General features: G+C 36.7%; 1 protein-coding gene across 4 annotated transcripts in view; it reads right to left on the bottom strand.

The window, feature by feature from the left end:
- Positions 1-24,573, bottom strand: part of PLCL1 (phospholipase C like 1 (inactive)) — a 331,201-nt gene that overhangs the window by 116,954 nt on the left and 189,674 nt on the right. The window contains exon 1 of one of the 4 annotated variants that reach the window (XM_045034239.1): positions 2,663-2,698. The exons of the other annotated variants lie outside the window; for them this stretch is intronic. Within the exon in view, the coding sequence (XP_044890174.1) occupies positions 2,663-2,695 (33 nt within the window). The 5' untranslated portion in view covers positions 2,696-2,698. Of the gene's footprint in view, positions 1-2,662; positions 2,699-24,573 lie in introns of those variants that run through there. 4 annotated transcript variants of the gene reach the window in all.

Here is a 24,573-nt window from a genome sequence, read left to right as displayed (position 1 = left end):
CTGGGAATGTGATTTGCCATCAGTTACAACTAGGAGCAGACAAAACAATCCCAGTGATTCCCAAACCACGAAGATCTACTCACACCACCTGACCTCTCTTGCCATATTCAGGTAATGCTTCTGAGCACTAAACATGCACCCCAATAATGCAAAGGAATCACAGAAACCAGGCTGACCAAAATGGCACCTTAGTTCCTGTATGATCTGCCACCCACCCACCTTCACCTCTCCCCACCTTTCTTACTACTCAACTAATCTACTAATTCTAGGCACAAACCATTCGCTCCATCCAAGCTCTTCTTCCACACAAACCATGCTCTTTTAAATCTCAGAGTTACCATCCTGTTTCTCTGTCAAACCAAATTCATACTTTTCTCCAAAACTGAGATCAAATCCAATGTTTTCCACCACATTTTCCCCAGCTGGTCCAGGCTACCAACTGACCTTTCCTTTCTTTTGATTTCTATGGCATTTTATAGTTGGTACAGTGTGACAAAGTAGTTCTACTATAGAAGGTTCTTAATCTGCCAACATTCACATGGAAGAGTTATGCAAGTTGAGTGGGTATCTTACTCTCTGATTTTAACTTCCCTGTAACAGCCATTTCAATATAGAACAGAAATACTTCACTGTCTAAAGCTTGGGCCTGCTTTATCATAAGGCAAGAGAGTCAAGGTACAAAACTAAAAGTAAATGAAACAAATTATAATTACACCATCTTGTGTTGCTCATGGTTGCACGTAAGTCCAGACCAATTTATAATTGTTTCTGGTGCCCCTTCCAATTTCACTCTTTTCCCCACATATGTTTATTTGTGTGCCAGGTTATTTCTGTCAGCTCCATTTAATCTTTGAAGATAGAAATCTGGTATGTTTTGATCCCAAGTCTTTCCACCTAGATCCTTATTAAAATTATGTTCTGCCCCTTGTGAGGGCATCCCTAAACACTGACCACAGAACTATCCAGAAGTAATTACTTCTTTCCTAGTCCATACTGAAGAAAGCCTTACAGTACATCATCCTTCTGGACTCTGTAATTTCTAGAAAAGCCACAGACTCCTTTGGAACTCTGACTAACCTACATCCAACCACATAACTGTGACAAAAAGTTAGTGCTCCCACTTCTAAGTCACGAAGTCAAAAAATACCGTAATATATTAGCATGCTTACATTGTAATTTTGAAAGCTCTGGCTCTGACCAGATTTAAATGACTTTCAATTCACATATATTTATGTTATAGAATGTAGGAGGGTTTTTGCTACCATCACACAAGTTAGTTCTTGATTATAAAGAGTCATATTTTTTCTGGTTATTTCATACATGTCTTGTCTGAAAAGTTCAAGGCAGGATGCAGACCTTTCAATTCTTTTCTAATTTCCCTTAGCATCTTGGTAATTTGATTCCATATTGATGAGTAAACAATCGTATGCTATCAGGTATGAAGTATGAAGAATACTAGAAGGGAAAAGTTTGACTTAAACTAGGAGTTAGCAAGCTTTTCATAAAAAACTACATAGTCAATATTTTAATCTTTGTCATCCATATGGCTTCTGTTGAGACTACTTAATTCTACCATTACAGTATAAATAGTACATAAACAAATGAGTGTGGCTATGTTCTAATAAAGCTTTATTTATAAAAACAGACTGTAGGCTGGACTAGGCCTGTGGGGCATAGTTTGCTGACCTCAAACTTAAAATATGACATCAAAAGAGACAAATGATATATAAACACTCCACCAGTCACCAGTGTAATTCAAACTCAACCCAACAAGAGGTTTTGACTGGTCACTAAATTGAAATTAAGGGTGGTAACACATATATACCTCAATAAAGATCTCTGTGAAATTAAGTGGTACATTTGTGTTCTGGTAGGGCTCACTTCCAAGATTTTGTGCCTCCTTACATCTCACCTTATTCCTGAGTATTTTATCCTGGAAATAATGATAGCTAAACTCAAACAGGTGACTATGTACTACTATTGGCAACTTTCAATTGTTTTTATGTTCTGAGTCCAAAGAAATCAATTCCTAAATAAATGTCTATTTATTAAAAAATTAACATTTGAGTCTTTGACTGACCCACCGAATTCTGGTAATTAAAATTCATTACTCCAGAATGCATATCCATATCCCTTCCCTCCTACTTCTGGTTACTTCTCAAGTGATTTTATTAAATATGAATTCATGCAAAATAATTATTCCTTTTCATTGTCTGTTTCAAAATGGAAAGTCTATGAAACAAGATGAATTGACAAACTGAATATTACCACAGTTAAAGTAACAGTAAAAATATCCTATGTAGTAAAAATTAGGATAGTATATCCTAATTACAAACAGTTTAACTTTCTGTCTAAAAGAATGCAGTATGTTTCATTTTCTCTACATTCCTACAACACATAACCTTTATAAGACTACAGTATTAAATAAAACTAAAAAATCCCTGGAAGATTAAACCAAATCTGACTTGACCACTCAGTTCATTCACTCTAATAGACATTTGATTTCCATTGGAAAATGTAATGCAAAAACTATATACAAATATTAAAAGAAAAATAACCTCACAACATAAAAAGACTTATCACCAAAAATTAATTCATATATTTTAAGCTGTAAGTAAATAACCATAATCAAGGTATAAAACTAAGATTTTTCTATACTTACAGTTAATCCTGAAAAGGACATAATATAAATCATAAAAGGTTAAATCATTATCTTCTGAAGATTAGGGGCAATGGAGACTTTACTCACTGCAACCACAGTTTTTGGATAGAAAGTTAGTGAAGGTCACAAATGAGTCAGGTTCTCTATCTGAACACACAGGCACAGAAATTGTGCCTTCTGTTAACTCTTAGGTTGCATACTACTTCCTTTGAACACCTTTTCTCGCTGACCTGAGAGTTTTCAGAAAATGAAACTAAAATTAGAAGTGAATTGATCTACCGAAGTAGAAAACAGAAGTATGCTTAATATGATCCCAGTTTCAGGGGGAAAAAAGTGGTACTCACACCACCAAAAAATAAGCTAATAGTGTTTATCTCCAGGAAGTTGGAGCAAATTTTACTTCCTTTCTCCTTTTCTCTATTTTTACAATTGTCTACCATGATAATGCCCCACTTTTAAAAATTAGAAGAAAATAAGGATGTTAAAGTATGTTGTGTAGTCCTCACAATTTGTATCCATCATTTTTATCTCTCACGATTTATGTGTAGTTTTACATAATAAAACTAGTGCTAGAACACATACATATGAAAGTCAATCCCAGTATTACAGAAATGATCCTTTTATAAGTTAACAAAACTTGAGTTTCACAGGATTCCTCCTGAGTTGAGAGCAAAGTTCTTTATATAGTTCAATTACAGTGTGGAAGTAACACCGGTTAGGAAATCATGCAACACACCATCTGCCATTTCATTAGAGTAGTATGCTTTTTTTTAAGGACGTTTAAAAATTTGTCAATAAATTTCATATATAAAAAATAAATAAATAAATAAAAATTGTGTTTCACAGAGATTACTAGGAGAAGCTGCTGTGAATGGATGGATGGCAGGTTTCAACAAACACTGTCAGAAATCCAATGCTGAGTCCAAGAAGAATATAGATGAATATGTGGACGGGCAAAATATTGCCACGATTGGAACACAGATAACTTTTTATTACATATTGAGAAAGTCTTACCAAAGTGAGATAAAGCCCATTAGATTTGTACCTTACACTCAGCATAAATTGTATTTCTAAGTATATTTTTTAATAACTGACGTATAAGGGGCACCCAGGTGACTCAGTTCGTTGAGCATCCAACTTCGGTTCAGGTCATGATCTCGCAGTTCACATGTTCGAGATCCACATTGGGCTTGCTGCTATCAGCGCACAACCCACTTTAGATCCTCTGTCTCCCTCTCTCTCTGGCCCTGCCCTGCTTGTGCTCTCTCCCTCTCTCTCTCTCAAAAATAAATAAACATTACAAAATAATAATAATGAATAAATCCCATATAATTTTGCTTATGTGTTTTCTCCAAAAAATGATAATATTAGAACAAGAATTAAATCTCTACTTATAACAAGTCACAAGTGTTACAAGTGTAACAAATGTCTGGCCACTAACAGGCAATGCCTGAGTCTCACCATCTCAAGGTCCCACTCCAAGTCTGAGATCTGCATTTACTCTTCTCAGACCACCCCCCCCCACCCCCCCACCCCTTACTCTCCTACTTTTCTTCAGATCTGTTCTCTGTCCTCTGGAGATCCTTTTGCTGGCACACTAGCCTTCTCGCCCTCCTCCCTCCCCAGGGCCCCCCTCCACTTCTTCCCTCCACCAGCCCAGCTCTTAACACCTGACTTCACCTACCCTGTGGGGACAGACGGACCAAAGTGTATTTGCTTCCACAGACTAGTTTATACAGCTGCCTTGTCGTCCTTGCCTCCAACTTCAAAGGAGCATGTGAGCCTCTTTCCAGTACCACCTATGGCCTTACTTTTGCTTCGTGTTTGGACCTTTCCACTAACTTCTTCTCTCTTGGTTTTCAGTGCTTCTGCTAAGTCTACTACCCTTGCAAGAATCAGCCCTTCTTCTCAATTCCCAGATTCTTCAATGAATGATCTTTCTCTATCACCTTGAGCTTCTACTCCCTTCCCTTCAATCACTGCCCCATCTTCTTTGCAGATCTGGGCAGATGATATATGGCCCTCAAGTCTGTAGAAATCCCCGTCTTGTAAATCTTGGAGATCATTGGTGTCCTACTTTTACTAGATTCACTTTGCTCCTCAGAACTCATCTTCCTTGACCTCTCTAGGGCATTGGATACTGATGACAACCTCATTCCTCCCTGAAACATGCATTTATTGGTGCCCACTATGTGCCCTTGGCTTTGATGGCACTGCATCCTGCTTAATCTTCTAACCCTGTGTTATCTCCTTTTTCTGTTTCCATGGTATACAGCTAACCATTTTTCTTCCTCTCAATTCATAACTGGAGGCATCATCGAATGTTTTTCTTTCTGTCCATGCCTGAGGTCATAGCTACCTTATAGACTCACCTGAACTCAAATGCTATATTTCTAAATATTTCCACTTGGATGTCCCATCATTAACTAAAACTCAACATACTTTAGAAGAGAATTCATTTTTATCATCATTTGCCTATCCCTAAAGCTGTATGGCAATCCCACTTATCTTCCTGTTTAGAAACTTCAAAGTTATGTGGCTTCTTATCTCCTTGCTGAATCTGTACTGAATCTTTTTGCTTCTTCTCTGAGATGTCTGTCTCTCTCCTACTCCCCTTGCCATAAATCTTGTCCAAAACCTCTTTACCTCAGGCCTATAATTGATAATGACCTCAATTTTTATTCCCTTCCAATTCATTTTACACACTATTACCGATTAAACTTCTTAAAATAATATCAAATAACTTTAAAACCCATGACTTAGAGTGTTTTACACAAACATAGGTTGGTTTTTCTCACATAACAGGAAGTCTAGAAGCAGACAGCTGTTGGTGGGGTAAAGCACTTCAGCAGTGTCAGAGACAATACTTCTCAGCCTTTTCCTCATGGGACCTAGTTGCTGCATGACTCTAGGCTTTCCATCTTCATTAAAGGGTGGAAAGAGGGGAAAAGAGAGTTCCAACATTTTATCAAGAGAGCAAAAACATTTCCAGAAATACCATCAGCATTCTTTAGCTTGGCCAGAGTGAGGTCACAGAGCTGTCCTATCTGCAAAGGAGACTGGGAAAGTAGGGAATAGAATTTCCATGAGTGGATTAGACCAATCATGATTCATCGCTTGGGGGTAGGCACAAAATTCAGGTTCACTCACCAAGGAAGAAGGGGAGACGCCCAACTTTATTTTTATGTTTTACTCCTCCCATACAATGTTTGTCCTCCGGTCAGCCTGGCCTTTTCTCTCACTGTCCCAAACATATGCCATGTTCACCTCTACCTTCGGACCTTTGCTCTCTTTACCTCAAACATCTTTCCTCCATTTCCCTCTACTTGCCAAATCCTATTCATTGTTTGTGGCTCTGCTCATATCCCTGCTACTCCATGACAGATTGCAGTCCACAATGATTTCTTCCTTGAACGAGCACTTTTTTGTCAATTCATTCATTCATTCATTCATTCATCTATATTCATTTTTTTAAATTACATATGGTTCCTATAGAGAGCACTACACAGCTGGCCATTTAATTGTTCTTTGTTTCCTCTGACTCAGTTTCACTTCTTTACAAATACTATCCTACATGAAGATAGGAACTGTGCCTCAGATTTCTTTTGTCTGCCCCAGTTCCTTGCACAGTGCTGAAAATATATGTGCTTAGTAAACTACTGAGCAACTAAAAAATTCTATAATTGCCTAGAAAGAATAATACATGAATTACTTAATGTTAAAATAAAAAAACCACTGTGGTTGGTACTTTGAAAACAGTACATTATCTACTTATTCCAGTCAAAATATACTCCACAAGACAAGAAAATAACAATGATTATATTTGCACTTCAGTAGCAAAATATAATCCATTTCCTTGGAGAAAACTAAGAAGACCAGCACAGCAAAGTAAAATTCAAGATTGTCAAGTAGAGAAGCAATCTGCAGACCTTTCAAATCTGAGGGTTAGCCTTCTAAGCCATCCCCTGCAGTGTTAGGCAGGAAAAAGACAAGTGATTTATTTTGGAGAGATGCTGATCTGTGTGGGGATTAAGAGATCTCCACCTGACACCGCTGCCAGCCACACAGCAGCTTTGGGAGTGTGCTGAGAAGATTTCAAACCAGGTGCAACGTATGCAAGAGACACAAAACCCCCAACTCCCTACCAACCAGGATTTTAAATAATCCTCATAATCTGCTTGTTGCCCTCTCCTTATCCTGTTTGCTGAGAGGACAACCTAAAATGTTATCTCCAACTAGAAAGCCAGCAGCTTCATCATTTTGACTCATCATGGAGCCTATAGAATAGAAAGGTGTGCCACATTTTGCCTCATTCCTCTTGGCCTCAATGAGGACAACCTTTCAGAAGTTGGGAAAAGAAAGCAATTCATAGGGAAGCTCATAAACCTCTTCAGGTCCTCGCCAGAAAGTGAAATTCCACCCGCCATGGTGCAGTAGTCTGAAAGCATTACACCATTGCTGGGCACTAGGGTTCTGTTTGTTTCCCCTCTGTCTCCACCAGGCCAAGGAAGGCCCAATAACCGACCTTGGGGCAGAGATGAAAAGAGGCCTCCTTTCCCTACTTACTGCCCTCAACACCATGTCAGAGTATTACAATGGTTGCATTCTCCAAGAGAGCAAAAGTTGCAAATATTACCTCCTGTGAAATAATCATTGAAACAAACCACTATGCTGATTGTCCAAAACATGAAGCCCAAAAGCCCATTTTTCAAATAAGCTAATGCTCACCCAATAAAATTCCTGTCCCATTTTGCCTCTATTTTCCCCTGTGTTCCTTGATTAGCCCTCAATGCCGGGATCATCAGCATGTTTTATGACTTCTATTACAAGATAAGAGTCAAAAAAGGAGGTACACCTGAAGGAAATATTACTGCAAATATTACTTCTGGAGCACTCTTTAGGATACAATGTCCATTCCCTCTCCGTAACTCTAATCTCAATGTCACTCTCGTGGTTTTCATGGAGATCAAGAGATATGTTTGCCCATTCTAGCAAACAACCTTGTTCTCCATTTCAACTACATTTTTGTATAGTACTTACTATACATTTTCTAGATAGTAGCAACTGAGAAAGGAATATTGAGCAAACTTTTGAAAGTTCTCTCATTCATCTTAGTATCTCTAGTTCTTAGCAGTTATTTGACTCATAAATGTTTACCAAATGAGTGAATGAGCAATGTGATTTAACATTTAAAATGTCTACTCTTCCTAACATCATAAAAGCTCCCCAAGTTTCTCAAAGTACTATTGTGATCCTATAAATCAACCCTAAAGAAGCAAAAAGAAATCTGGTAGCCACAACAAAATTATCAGAAACATTAAAAACCCCTAAGAAGGAGAGGTTCAAGAGTTCAGTTACAATGGTACAAAAATAGAAGTCATCTCTCCTTCATGGACTTACAAAATAAAGAAAACAGGGGCACCTGGGTGGCTCAGTTGGTTAAGCATCCAACTTCTGCTCAGGTCATGATCTCGCAGTCCATGGGTTTGAGACCCACGTCAGGCTCTGTGATGACAGCTCAGAGCCTGGAGCCTGTTTCAGATTCTGCCCTCTCTCTCTGACCTTCCCCACTCACACTCCATCTCCCTCTTTGTCTCTCTCTCTCTCTCTCTTTCTCTCTCTCTCTCTCTCTCTCAAAACTAAACATTAAAAAAATTAAAGAAAAAAAAAGAAAACAGTACATGGAGGTCTACTGAAAAACAAGAAAGGATTCAATTGTTACAATAATAAACAAATTCTGAGAAGTCATTATGTATCAATTCCACAAAAGGCTTGATAGAAAATTATATCACTAACTACAATATTTCAACATAATATCAAAAAGCCTCCTAAAATGTCTCTAGGCTCTGATAGGAAATAATCCATGCTGCTTACAATGAAGTATAGGCAGAGAAATCACTACAGTTTAAAACAATTTTTCCAGATGCTCAACGTTGCTCCTTATCAGGGAAATACAAATCAAAACCACACTCAGATATCACCTCACGCCAGTCACAGTGGCCAAAATGAACAAATCAGGAGACTATAGATGCTGGAGAGGATGTGGAGAAACGGGAACCCTCTTGCGCTGTTGGTGGGAATGCAAACTGGTGCAGCCGCTCTGGAAAACAGTGTGGAGGTTCCTCAGAAAATTAAAAATAGACCTACCCTATGACCCAGCAATAGCACTGCTAGGAATTTACCCAAGGGATACAGGAGTACTGATACATAGGGGCACTTGTACCCCAATGTTTGTAGCAGCACTCTCAACAATAGCCAAATGATGGAAAGAGCCTAAATGTCCATCAACTGATGAATGGATAAAGAAATTGTGGTTTATATACACAATGGAGTACTACATGGCAATGAGAAAGAATGAAATATGGCCCTTTGTAGCAATGTGGATGGAACTGGAGAGTGTGATGCTAAGTGAAATAAGCCATACAGAGAAAGACAGATACCATATGATTTCACTCTTATGTGGATCCTGAGAAACTTAACAGAAACCCATGGGGGAGGGAAAGGAAAAAAAAAAAAAGGTTAGAGTGGGAGAGAGCCAAAGCATAAGAGACTCTTAAAAACTGAGAACAAACTGAGGGTTGATGGGGGGTGGGAGGGAGAGGAGGGTGGGTGATGAGTATTGAGGAGGGCACCTTTTGGGATGAGCACTGGGCGTTGTATGGAAACCAATTTGACAATAAATTTCATATATTGAAAAATAAAATAAAATAAAATAAAATAAAATAAAATAAAATAATTTTTCCATGTTTGTTGTTTGTTTTGAGAGAGAGTGTGAGCAGTGAAGAACAGAGCGAGAGAATCCCAAGCAGGCTCCCTGTCCGGGGCTGAGCCCAACACCGAGCTTGATCTTATGACTATGAGATCATGCATGACCCGAGCCAAAATCAAGAGTTAGACACTCAAGCAACTGAGCCACCCAGACACCCCGATTCTTCCATATGGAGTTTAAAACAACTACCCGCAGATACCAAAACATTCATGCCAACTACTACTCTTCTTCGGAGTGAAAAGAGATGGCTCTATACCTCTATTCGGTCCCTCCACATTCTGACAAGGTTGCCCTCCCAAAAAATTGCACAGGAAATGTGTCATAATGAAGCACACAGGGTTTTTTGTAACGCATTCACTCAACTACCACCCTAATATAAGGGTTTTTAATGTTTTAAAAAAGCAATATTACACTGGGTGGAAATATCCTTTTCATATCAAATACCAGCTTAACATGTGGTTTGACAAATTACTATCTTACAGCTCCATGTCTGGTACTTGTGAAAAAAAACATAAGATAAAAAACTGAGTGAATTCCAAATTTGTCTGAATCTTCCCCTTTTTTCTTCTTTAATGAAAGAATCAGGCAATACTTTCTCTTTTTCTTTTCCACATTGTCTTTGCTTCACTGCTTTTATAAACTGTAGATCTTTATACAAACACAGCCCTAATTAAACTTGAAAAATAACTGTTGTGTTACGCATTTCAGAAGAAAAAATTGGTCCACAATAGAATAATTGTTTTGTTTGCATAGCACATATGAGTACAGATGCTAAAAATTCTTAAATAGCAACATAACCCTAACTTAAATTATAGGCTCTGCCATGGGACCAAGCCTAAGAGAATCCAGATAGAAATCAAATGTAATTTGCTGCACATTCTTTCAAGAACTTTGACTATAAAATAATACTGAAAAATACATAAATAAGATAAATAAAATTTGTCCCCACAGAAACCAAAAACAGAGGACAGAATTCAAAAAGATGCACATGTGTATATGTATGGATAACTCCCAGAGAGAAATTAAAATTTAACTCTCATTTTTAAACAGCATTATGGGCACTAAGCAAACCCATGGACTTGCAATAAAGCCAAAAAAAAAAAAAAAAAAAAGGTAGCAAGTAAAGAAGGTTCTAAAGACAACTGAGACTAGCTTGAGAGACATGGACAAAATCTGTCTTAAATATTTAAAAACATACCATAGGGTATATACAAAACTCTTCAATTCTCTTTCACTAGGATACAGCCCTTTTATCTGACACCTACAGAAATTGTAATTAGTCACTTAATCAAAAAATTCAGTAAAATCAGGAAATAATAAAAATTTAATTTATGTAATAAATTAGTGGAACCATACTCAAAACCTTACACTTGAGTATGGTTCCACTAATTTATGTTCTCCATTTAATCTTTCTTGAATAATGATATATTTCAGTCTTTAAAATGCATCAGTAACTTAAAAGATACTTGCAAAAAAATCTAAAAAAAATTATTTTATTATTTTTTCCCAAATCTTTAATAGTTATCTTCCTATCATCTAATTTAACAATACTTGCAACTAGTCCCCTTTCTGAAGCATTCAATTTATTTTTCAGAGAAACAATTAACTCTTTATATTTCTACTCACAAGTCACAGGATTATGTAATATTTAATTAAGTTATGTAATTGTAATTACAATTACAAATGGAATAACTAGGTTTTGGAAAAAAACTCAATTGACTCTTTGTAAGCAAACAACTCCAGTGAAAATGGCATTTGGAAAACAAGATAGAATATTAGTTGTGCCAATTGTTACTAAGTTATTATTACCTATTTATCCTCTCAGAGGACAGAGCTAGGAGGATGGATGGAAGCACATATCTATATAGATATAAAAACCAGGAGTTCATACTATTGTTTCTAATCCAATCCAACACCACATGGGTTCATTCTAAACGTCTACCTTTCTACATTCGTGTTGCCCTTTTCCAACAATGAGAAACCTGACTTTTCATTATCCACAGTATGTATTTATTCTTGGAGTCTCAAAGTATCTCCCCACAAGATAGCTATTAAATATAAGAGGAAGAGAATAATTTTACAGCACAGAGATATGACAGACAACACATTAACTAAGTGACCACAAATAATGTCACAAGTAGATATCATGTGCCCCTGAGAGAGACATTAAAAAGAGCACATCATTTCTGTGCTATTCCTGCCAAAAATGTAAAATCTAAATCTAATCATTAGGAAACATCAGACAAACCCAAAATAACTGGCCTGTACACTTCAAAAATGTCAAGGTCATGAAAAACAAAGAAATACTGAAGAACTCCAAATTAAAAGAGACTACAAAAAAATGAGAGCAAAACACAACTTGTGATCCTGGATTGAATTCCTAGACCACAAAAATTGTGTTTTTTTTTTTCCTTTTGCTATAAAGGACATTAGTGTCCTAGTGACAGAATTTGAAGGAAGTCTGTAGGTTAGATAGTAGTATTATTGATGTTAATTTCATGATCATGATAATTGTTATATGAAAGAATGTTTCTGGTTTTAGAAATATACACTGATGTATAAAGGGACATTAAGTCTGTAACTTACAAACATTTCACAAAAGTATGCACCACACACACACATGCGCACATACACACACACACACATGCACACACTCACGCATAAGTGTTATTGCAGGGTCAGAGCAGTAGGTGATTCTAATGCACAGACAGACAAAAAAATCTAAAGAAGAGGGCTGGGAACAGAATCCTAGGCAATAGCCAGCTTGAAGGGGTGGGGACTGGGACTCAGAGAAAGGAAGAAGTAGCAATACATCATGTAAAAGGACAATCAGGAAAGTTAAGAAGAATAGTGGCAAACAGGAAAGGTGTTTGTCCAATGTTGCACAAAGGAAGCAAGATGAGGTTGGATAAAGAGTTCTACATGCTAGCAGTGTGGACATAGGGGTACTCATTCATTCAACCATATGTATGTGGTGAATATAAGAAACTTGGGTATGTATGATGGAAATACAGAAACTCACATGCTGTCCTCAAGGGCCTTACATTGTAGTGGCTCCTATGAGGAAACAACACCAGTACAATGTGTCTCATTTAAGAACACCTGATATCTCTGAATCTCCATCTTCATGGTGCTCTCATTTGGAGCAGTCTTGAAGCCAGTTAGTTCCAGGCCCCTCTATCTGGGTTCTCTCCAGTGACGGGGCAATTCTTTGGAAAATAGGGCTCTCCCTGCAGCAGGGAATGTGAACTTTTGGGGGGAGAAAAGTCACCGCAGTCATTTCAGATGACTGGGTTTAACTATGACAAGGCCTTAGAAAGATGTTAATGTTGCTCCTGGTATTTTTGTGTGTTAAGTGTACTGAATAGTCCTCATTGCTTCTCTGATTGCATTTGATCTGTGAGGTTCAGACTCAGGTTTGCCTTCATCACTAAAATTATTCTTCTCTTCTCCATTAACAAGATTCAAGTTTTACCTATTCCACAATAAAGCACATTTTCATCTTGGCCCAAGCACTGAGAAGGATGATGACGCTGCTCTCTGTGTGCCACCTGATGATCCTGTATTTGTTTGATTTTGGACTAAGGCTCCTTGAAAACCAAACCTCAAGTCGCAGTTCTTAGCTTCTAAATAAACACACCAAAGAAAAGTCCCAATTTCCTAGGAGAACAATGTGGGTCAGAAGGAGGGGATAAATAAACGCAGGCATTTTACTTTGTTGTCCAGATAATAATAATTAAGGTAATAACAAGTAATACTTTACATTTCATAAAGTTCTTTCAAGTATGTTCTTATTTGATCTCACAACCTTGTACTAACCTGAATAAATAAAAATTCAAATCAAAAGCCACAAAAAAAGTGATTTCCGTTTCCAGATTCCTTTATCTCCATAAAACAGCCTGTGAGAGGAGTCTAGCACAAACTAGCTTAAGCCCCCAAACCAGGAAATCCACCCATAAATTAGATTAGGAAATGTAATAATCTAAAGAAAAGGATGTTAATCAACTAATAATGCAGTTCACCTCATGCTTAGCAAATTATTTTTTTAATTGTAATGGCAAGTTTATCTAGCTATTTGGTTTCTTTCATATTCCTTTTGCCTTTATGAAAGACAAAGACAGACACAGTCTGACTTTATCTTTCTGGGGCAATCTCCTGTCACTGATGACACACAGAAGCTTTAATTAAAATGACAATTCACACAGAGATAGGAAGGAGTTTGTTTTGTTTTTTCTTAATCTCATTTATTTTGAGCCTGCTTTAGAAATGTTAACGCCAGTGTATTTGCCTAGTACAGCCCCTATCTCAGAGAAAAACATCCAAATATTTAAAGACTGACTTCTTTTGGCTTTTGGTTTAAAAAAAGAAGACAAAAGAAAAGGAAAGAAAAGCAACTGATAGGTTTTCATATTCTGTTAGCACACAGAAAGATGTGTTCTTAGAAAATAATTAGTTTTTTTGGAGACATATGTGATAAAACTGTCATAGAGATCACAAAAAAATTTTAGTCATTAACTTTTCTTTTTTTTTTTTCCAAGGAGGAGAATCAATATCTTGTCTCTCTAAATACACATGTAGAAATAAGCTTCACTTCCACTGAGTTTTACAGATTCATTTACATGCCCAAAGAATGACAGAGAACCTAAATCTATTGGTTCTGTCCTTACATAACAATGCCATAGGATGGATGTGTGCTCTTAGATTGTTTTTAATACAATAATTATCATCAGTTTCTGATTGTCACCCAACATATTGAGAGGCACAAGTTTAATAGTAACAAGTAAACATTCAGCCATCTGTGACACAAATATTTATCGAGGGCCCATGATATGAAAACAAAACAAAACAAAACAAAACTCAAAGAGCTTCCAATTCAAGGGGGAAAATAATACATAAATATAAGTAACAGTAATAGAAACCAAAAGTGTTGTGTAAGAAGAGGTAAAGAAAAGTACTGCTGAATAGTTAATCCTTAGAGATGATAAATATAAAATTTTCCCTTCCTTTAACATTCCTGATGTTTCTAAATAAAGTAGACATCATAATTTAAAAACAACCAATTATAATACTAAAAATGTTGTTCGAAACTACATACCCATTTACTCAAAAGATTCTGATAACTGTACCCCCAGGAGATGAGCCAATCATGTTAAATCAGGTTAAAAACAAATTATATTTTTAAAAATTCAATAATGATGCAATCACAAAAAGTAGAAAATATTTATTTAACATTACATTACTAAAGCAACTAAGGCATTATATGTGGGCTTTTATTCAAACATGTTTTAGGGTACCTTATTAAGGAACTGATATTTTACTTAAATTTGTTAATTTTGAACCCTTGAACAAAATGTGAAATGAAGCAAAAGAGGCAATCTTTGGCAGATGTGCCCTAGGAACATGGCAAGTCTATGGTCACTGTAACAACACTCACTAGTTCTTGTACAGGTACCTAACATGCCTCCTGGGTCAAAGCAGAGAAAATAGAGTAGGAAACACCTTGTTCAGATCTCTGCCTCTGCAAATCACCAACTCTATAAATGTGGCTATGTTGCTACACTAAACTCTCTAAGCTCCAGTAACAGTGCACTTCCTCATAGAGCAGTCAAGGAAATTAACTACAATAATGAATTAAGACAGTTGCTATGGGCACCAAGCATATAGTAAGTGCCCAATAAGTGATAACTACCACTTTTATCATTATATTATTGCTAGTAAGTTGCATTTGTACATATACATTCGATAACCATATGAATCCCATACAATCAGGGGAAGGCTATTAATAACTCTGTTTCCACCTTCTTTGCTCTCTTCTGAATTTCTTTTGTCTTCCTGCCCCCAGTTTGAGGAAAGCCTTTTAATATTAGTAATTTTGAAATCCAAAACTTTGGAGGACAGAGTGAGATGACATCACCATCACCAGGCAGTATTCCCCTTCCCTTCCAGCACTGGCTACAGGGGGCTTCCATTAGCCTACACTTAGAAAAGGGTTCCATCTGTCAATGTCAAGTCTCCATTTGGTAATGCCAAGTGTAGCTACTGACCCACAAGGGATATCCCTCTATTTGTCTAAAATACTGCTCATCCTGTGTTCTGATTGTTCCTCAAAGGTACAGTAACAACAACACACAAAACTGCCTACCACCAAAGCAATTTAGATCCCAAACCTAATGTAATTCTCATCCTCGCCACAGGAAGTATTTAATTTCTAATGGTGCCAGTAGAAGAGTTGTTATGTGCTTATGAGAATTTTTAAATTATACTCTAAAACAATTACATCTCCTAAACTTGATAAGACAGACAAAAATTAATCTGCACTTTCTAGTGCTGGACGTTTACAATGGCATGCAGTAAGCAATGGGACATGACAGAAATAATTAAGTTGTGAGACCATCAGAAAAGCCAGACAGGAAGCATCACCTTCCTCCAGACAGAAAGTCTTTAGGAAATTAAGTTAGTCTTAGCCTCAACATCAGAGAGTTAAACACCAGCGAAATTTCATGACCATGGTGTGAATAATGAAGTAAAGCTAGTTACTCCTTCATTGCTATGCTGTAAATATACCAAATTAAAAACTGTCATTCGTTTCCTTTTTCATTTATTTATTCAATTTCTCTAAACCTAACTGTATCCAATTGTAGAATGTTTGAAAATCATTGTGTATTTGTTTGCAATCTCTTCTCTTAGAATAGACTTAAAATGTATGTTCTGTAAAAAGTAAAAGCAAGTTCCAAGATAGAACCGTTTGTAGAAAGAGGCCAGGTCGAAGCCACATTAGGAGCCCACCACTTCAATCAAAGAAAACAATTCCATGAAACTTCAAATTTGCTTTTATAACAACTCTGAACATCAAATGCTTAGAAACTTGGTGAGCAGGCAATTAATACCCTTCTCTCTGAATAGAAAAAGGTCAACAGTGCTATAGGTACAGAAGGTTTGTGTAATACGAAGATGACTGTGACCTTTCTCTCTTTGTGTCACATGAAGGATAACTAGTTTTACTTCAGTCGGGGGGGGGGGGGGGGGAGGGGAATAAGGAACTGGAAATACTCAGAGTGGGGAAAAAAGAAACTGTTTGAAGGATAAAAATAATTTCTTATTTTTACTAAATTGAAAACAGGATAAATCCTATCAAGGGTTTTGACCAGAAGGCATCTGAAACACAGAAAGCACCATCTGATATGTATACGTTCATTTAAAATTTCATGTAGAAAAAGGAAGGCCGGCGGCAATCCCGATCTCATTCTACTGAAATTATACACGGCCTAGAACATTTTTTAGACTTTTTAAAAAAAAAAAGTTTGTTTATTTATTTATTTTTGAGCAAGAGAGAGAAAGAGAACGTGCGCGCACAAGCAGGGGAGGAGCAGAGAGCGAGGGAGACCCAGAATCTGAAGTAGGCTCCAGGCTCTGAGCTGTCAGCACAGAGCTCAAACCCATGAACCATGAGATCATGACCTGAGTCGAAGTCAGACACTTCACTGACTGAGCCACCCAGGTGCCCCCCAAATTTTTTTACTCTTAAAATAAGAGTGCTAGTGAGGTTAGAAAAACTTTAGACACAGCAACTGATATTTTTAAGAAAATCACTAAACTTTCTAGATATTTTATTTCCTCAGATCTGTACATATGGTGATGAGCTGTCTTCAACCTACAACAGGCATATCACTAACACTTGAGCCTCAGTTTTATCCCCTGCAACACAGGAATGATAACTACCCTGTTCAGTTGATTCTCTTTCCCTCCAACTCACTCTCTGAATCATTCATAACTATAAAAAGCTTAACTGTTACACCAAATTTTCTAAAATTTGCTCCATTAAAAGAAAAAAAAAGATCCATAAAGAAAAAAGCATGAGAAAAGCAACATTTTATATCTGTCTTGAGAAATCACTCATATATTAGTTATTAAAGACCCTAAAAAACCTTGCCTTTAAGAAACCTGTCTAAGCCAGAATTTTTCAAATTTAGTTCGAAATTTTTCAAATTTAGTTGGTCACGGAATTCCATTTCCCAGGTATATGTTTGTTCCCAAGAGGACACGGTGGCAAGTACTGCATGAGTCCCTGAAACCCACACATACCACCATCCACACGGTTGCCTCCACCAAGATCTCAGACACTTCCCAGCAGAGTTTCTTTAAGAAGACTCTAATAATGACAGTCTCATAAATAAAACCAAACAACTAATGATCTCATCACAAATTTCATAAACTCTACTTAGGTTTCAATTTAAACAAAACTTTGGTCCAGTGGCTCATGAAAAAGTCACCTAAGCAGGTTATTAAAACCTATTTTAAAATTTCATAACCTAGCAGTTTTCAGATTTTCAGAAAAGAGAAGCCCTAAGTGATAATAACTATTCCCAAACATTCTCTCTTCCGGGTTCTAAACACTTAACACTGGATTTTCCCAAGCTATCCGGGACAAGTCTTCTGCAGAGCATTGTGTCTTGGTAGCTGGTTGCACTGGATACAAAAGTCTGGGGGTCTAGTATTTTCCTCAGGGTTGTGCCACTGAAAAAATGATATTCAAACTCATACAAACTGATTTACACTAAGTATTTGTGGGCAATGAGAAACATAACCACCTATGGGATAGACATTCTGATCAGCTGATCAGCATATTTCCTTTCCTACATGGGAAATATTATTTAAAGTCTGATATGACAAGCCATATGTCTATCAATAGGCAACCTAATGAATAAAATATTAAGTCACCACATAATATGGTACTGTGCCGCTGTAAAAAGAAATGGAGTGATCTTCAGGATCTATTGTTAGGTGAAAAAAGCAAGGTCCAAAAGAGTGTGTCTAATATATTTGTGTAACAATGGGAAAGGATTTATGAATTTGTATACATATATATTCATATACTTATCTTTTATTTTTATATGTATGTGTATATTTGCTTTTATTTATCAAAAGGAACAAACTAAACAAATAAAATAAAATAAAAATTAATTTTCAAAATCGTTTTTTAAATAGGTATAGAGAGTGGACAAGAATGATTTCTCTATTTGTACCTTGTTTTATAATTTTGATTATAGAACCATGTACAAGTTTTTAGATAATTAAAAAACAAAGTTAAATCAAAAGGAAAAAATAAGGCAATCTTTAGAAATAAAAAACAAACTGGGCGCCTGGGTGGCTCAGTCGGTTAAGCATCCGACTTCAGCTCAGGTCATGATCTCGCAGTCTGTGAGTTTGAGCCCTGCGTCGGGCTCTGTGCTGACAGCTCAGAGCCTGGAGCCTGCTTCGGATTCTGTGTCTCCTTCTCTCTCTGACCCTCCCCCGTTCATGCTCTGTCTCTGTCTCAAAAATAAATAAACATTAAAAAAAATTAAAAAAAAAAAGAAATAAAAAATGAACTGAAACAAACGCATATAATTGTGTATCAAGTTCAATTTAAAATGCCAACAATTTTGACTATACATCTCAGTGGAAAATATCCTAAAAATAAAAAGAACCACAAAGAAATCTTGAAAACTGTGTTTGGTAGTCCTATCATTTATGGTACTATCATTAGAAATTCTGTTAAAGCCTCTAGGAATAATGGAATTATGTAATTAGGGAAATCCATCTGGTCAGAATTTCTTATGATGCCATCTAAAGGAGATATTAGTGTAAAACTATTTAGTACTCATTGGAGGGGCACCGGAATGGCTCAGCCGGTTAAGCATCTCACTCTTGATTTCAGCTCAGGTCATGATCTCACAGTTTGGGGGTTTGAGCCCCAGGTTGGGCTCTGTGCTGACAGTATAGAGCCTGCTTAGGATTCCCTGTCTCCCTCTCTCTTTGCCTCTCTCTGTCTAAAAATAAATAAATAAATAAATAAATAAATAAATAAATAAATAAATAAATAAGTAAATAAAATTTTTAAAAAACATTTACCACTCACAGTAATTCTTCACCATCAATTGCTTTAAGAAATGAAATTATACGTCTACATATAATTGTAATGTCTTAAGTGGCAAAGATATAACCTCTTTGATCCTTAAAACTCCCACACAACCTAGACCAGCATATGTGTGCACTTAAATAAATGTTTAATGTTGAATGAATGAATGTCTGACCAGTGTTGCTCAAAGAATACATATAAACTTTAAAATCTATTTTGGATTATAACTTTGCAGAATAAAATTTAGCATTTTGGACAACTACATTATTGCTAAAGCATTGAAGAGAAGAACACTATTATCTGTCCCTATTGCCAGAAGCAAAAATTTCCTTAGAGCTGAGAAAAACAGCCAATACTCTATGGGGGAAATGATACCTACAGATGAAACATGAAATAACCTCATCCTGCAGGGGTCTGTCCCTATCTTTACACTGTGTTAGAATAAAGGCAAAAATCACCTTGAAAACCTTAGGGTTACATAAAGATATACACAGAGAACATCTTTCCCCCGCCCCCACCTTTCATTCATTAAAAATGGTATAGAGAATCTACTATGTGGAAGTTTTTTCTTAGATTCCTTTATTATGGTAAATAACTGAAGTGCTGACCAAAGAGCCTAGAAAAACTCCACCTTAGGACACAGTACAGCCTGTGCAGATTTAGTGGAAAAAGGGCACTGCCATCCTACATGTTCAACCAACCTGGGTCTCCTCAGACAAAACTAAACTAAGCCCTTTGCTCCCAAGCCCAGTTCTAAGGCTGAATCCCTTAAGATAATTCCAGACTGTCTCAGGAGGAAGCAGATGTTTAAAATTGGCCAGAATCCAAGGTCTTGGCCCCATGACTATTGTTCTTTATGAAGGTGAATTCCCATTGTATTTTAGAGCATGCTAAATAGATATCACATATTTCATTGTGGTTTTAATCATAATAAAATACATTATGCAATTTTGGCTACACATAGAGATTCTCAAACAATATGGCACATTTTTTTTTCCTACTCCCCATCATGGTTTTAAGAGTTGATTTCACGTAGTGCCATTGTCTTCCCCCCATTTCCCCCCCATCACCAAAATCTACAAGCATACTACGAAAAGCACTTTAGGGTCCCTAATTTTAAGTAGCTTTTTGAAAGACATCCAGAAGTGGCAATATAAACATTGATTAAGTGCTGACTTGGTACTGAGAACTCTGCAAGGTGCAATGGAAGGTAGAAAGGAAGCACAAAATATGTTTCCTGCCCTCAAGATTCTCACCACACTACAGGGGAAATGATACCTACAGATGAAACAACATGAAATAACCTCATACAGAGCTTTGTAACCTCAACTGCTTTTGGAGTCAAGCCTCAAGTATTAAGCAGAACCAACTAAGTACCAGACACAGTACAAGACACCTTACTTATGGCCATGTTGTTACTCCTCACAAATCTTACAAGGAAGGTTTTATTCTCCCCTATTTCTGAGTCCAGGAAGTTAAATAACTTATTTAAGTCACAGAGCTGGAAAGAGTCATAACTGAGATTTAAATTCAGAACTATCTATGACTCCAAAACATTTCCACTAGGCCATTGCCTCTGGTGCTTACCATGGCATAGAGAGATGCAGCTTATAAAAGGCTTTCTTAGAAAGAAGATCACCATGTGGGACTTGAAGGGAGGAGTATCCAAGAAAGCTCCAGGGGGAGCAAATCTTTAGTGCTTTCAAGTCAGGGGAGAACAACTTTGTCACACAAAACCGGTTTGCTTTTCGTGAGCAGCACAAGTAACACTAGCATGTAGATCTTTTACACTTTTCCCAGCCTGCACTCCTATTAATTGGCTGTTACCACCTTGACCCTAGAAGTGAAAGACTCCACTGATCAACCAGAACTTCAAATGTGCTGCTACCAACTGGAACTATTCATCTGTTCCTCCCCAGCAGCATCTGCCTCCCCACTGAGCAAGGCATTTGTGTCACTATTTTACTTGATATTACACGGAAGAGTGGCAATTTCAAAAGTAAAATAATAATAATAATAATAATCCACATGTCAGACTCATTTGTACATTTCACATAAATGTTTTCCAGCACATAAAATTCATCATAATCTTGGAAAGATCATGTCAGGTAAAGATATAAGATAAGTCTCCCTTCAAAGAGAGAATATATATATATGTTTATTTGTTAACTTAGCACTGTCTGTTTCCCCCATTGGACTATACACTATTCTATTCACCTCTTGTATTACCAGTGTTTAAAATAGTATCCAGCCTGCTCAATAAATATGTGTTTAATAAATAATTTCCACACCAAGAAACACAGTCTATATATCTCTTACTTAGTTATTTCTTAGCGGCTGTTAACGGATTGCTCACCAAAACCAAACTAGATCGAAGCCAAATAAATTTTGGGTTCTGATTTTTCAAATGATTGCTTAAAATGCGAATAATTTGTAAAAAATGATGCTGTATGACATAATGTTTTATATTTCTTTTACTAAGTAGTTACTATTTCTCTGTCTTGTAAATATACCATCCAAAGACCCTTTTCACTCCACTTTTGTAGTCCTATTAAACTCCTCTTTGTGCACCTAAAACAATGATATAGATTAGGTAAGTAGATAGATAAAGAGAGAGAGAGAGGCATGCATGAGCAGTAAGATGCCCATCATGAGCCATAATCTCCCCAAGGTTTCAGATTTGATGAAATGAAAAGGAAAACAAGATATATGTCTTGTCACTTTTTGGCTGTCCTGTTTCTAGTGGGGTGGGAATAAGAGTTCCTTCATTTTATTTCTTCTGAACCTCCAAACATGTAACTGCCAAGGGTAAAGCAGACAATAATTCTGAAACATTAAGACAAAATGACTCGTGACTACCCCACAGAAAGCAACAAGGGTAACTTTGCTGGCTATAGCCATATAAAATTTCATGAGGTTCAAAAATCTTTGGAAGAAAAAAAACGCCTGTAATCAACCTATGAAATAAAAAGGAAAGCAATTAGGACAGGTAGACCCTCACTCTGTACACCACCCCGCCCCCAGATATCAAGATTAAGACAATGGCTACATATAGGAGCTGGTGTTAAGTGCATTATATGCAAAGACTAATCTGCTGTACATTTGAACTGAGTCATGAATCTTTCATTTACATGAACTAAGCACTTGGAGAAATGCAAGAATTGTTTATGTACTCACCACAGATGCTATCACAACTTCTCTAAAACAAAACAAAAAAAAACCCAGTATCATTTATTATTTAGCACAAAATTTCCCAATGATAATAATGAAGATAAATTAACAACAAAAATAACAAGAAGAGCTAATACCTTTGAGAGCTGCTCATATGCCAGGCACTGTTCCCATCATTGCTTTACACAGAGTAGCACATATTCTAATCAGAACCAAGTGTATTGTGGTCCTATTACTATGCCCATTTGATAGATGAGTAAACTCATGATTAGAGAACTAACTTGACCACGGTCACATAGACAGTAAATTGAGCAACTTGAATTTGAACTCAAGCAGTCTCACACTTGAGCCAGAGTTAAGCTCTTAACTAATAAACTATAGTTAAACCCTGAGAATTTCCATTCCTTTGAAACAAATACCACTTTTCTTTCAAACCCAAACTTTTCTAAGACAGCCAACAAATCGTTAAGCCAGAGCATGTCCTCATAGGTTCACTATACTAAACTGTGCTGCTTCCTATAAAATAAAAAGCTTACTTTGTTAACCAATCATTGATATAAAATATGTCCTGAGATGCTTTTCTAGACGTGATGTTCCACCTAACTCAGCCTGGGAGCAGTGACACACAGGTTGAAATAGGCCAGGAATTAGGGGAAAAAACTGTGGCCACAAGGAAAGCAGAGTTCATTGCTTCACAGCCTCACATGCTCAACTGGCCACAAATGACATTAAGATCTCAGTAGAAGTGTGAACTATTGGTCTGAAAATTAGTAATTCTATTATGTCAAATCCCCAGAGTATTCAGTCTTAGGAGAGGAAAGTTTAATGCTCACACAAAGCTTTAATTTGGTTCAGCTATATAAAATGATACATTAAGCCCACATAGATGTCTAATTCCCCACCTGTGCTGGTTTCCTGGTATTTAATAATGATTCACCTCCCACACATTCTCACAACTTCCTTACGCATTTATCTATAATTTGTCTAATCACTGCCCATATTTGCCTTAAGTTCAGACTACCTATGGAATGCTTTCTCAGATTTTCTTGGTGAAAGTCATCAGATTTGCAGTTAAGCTACGGTTGAATAAAACAGCAAACCACTTGCCAGTGTAGTATTTATGTACATGGCAATAGACAAAAGTAGAGTCTCTGGGTAAGAAGTTTTTCTCAAGGGGTGACTTGAGTCAATTAATGGGATTCAACTGGAAAGACCTGAAGGGAAAGCACCGATCCTAATAAAATGTTCACAGTTAAAGGATGGTGATGATGACAGTATCATTCAGGCATAGCCCTTACTATCACCTAGTGATTTCTAATATCACCACATAAAATCTAAAAGCAAGCCCAAAGAATTATTCAAGCAAATGTAATATATAGTATGCAAAAATTGGAAGAGTGCATTGTGATTGTAAATCAAAAATAACTTTGTTTCTGGAGATAATAACTAAGACTGGAGGTGATCACTAACATTTCTGTAACAATCTCAGCTTGGGATGGGGAGAAGCAGTAAAAGTAAAAACAAATAATGAGTATTAAGTTATATTATTGGAGATCTCTTTTGTCTTGGCTGCCAGGAAGCTTAGAAATAAGTGTTAGTACTCATTCTCAATGAATGTATTAGCATAGGTTTAGGAAGCATATTTATTTCCCCTTCTGTCTATAACTGCTTGAAATTTTATTGCTAACTACATACATCTTTCATGATAAGCCACTTCATACAGTTCTTGGAGGCAAGCAGAGTGTAAATTATAAATAAATTAGGAAATATCAATGGTTGTGGAGGATGAGGGCCATCTGAACTTTAGACACCTGCCTGATGAAAACAGTTATACAAATCCTTAGTACATCCAGGTGCTAAACGTATTTTTTAAGGTTCTTGATGAAATTGGCACAACTGACTCATAAAAGAGAGGGCTAACATTCCACTAATGCAATGGTTTTCTTTACTTTGAGAAATACTGATATTTAATTAACATCTTTTCTTTGCACCATTTCACTGAAATTTCCTATCAGTGGGCTCCGTTTTGCCTGTAATATTGTCAGTTTAGTATTTTTTATGCAGGTATTGAAT

The sequence above is a fragment of the Felis catus genome, chromosome C1, assembly GCF_018350175.1.
Source record: "Felis catus isolate Fca126 chromosome C1, F.catus_Fca126_mat1.0, whole genome shotgun sequence".
NCBI classification, from domain to species: domain Eukaryota; kingdom Metazoa; phylum Chordata; class Mammalia; order Carnivora; family Felidae; genus Felis; species Felis catus.
This window is presented reverse-complemented; position numbering and strand designations above follow the sequence as displayed.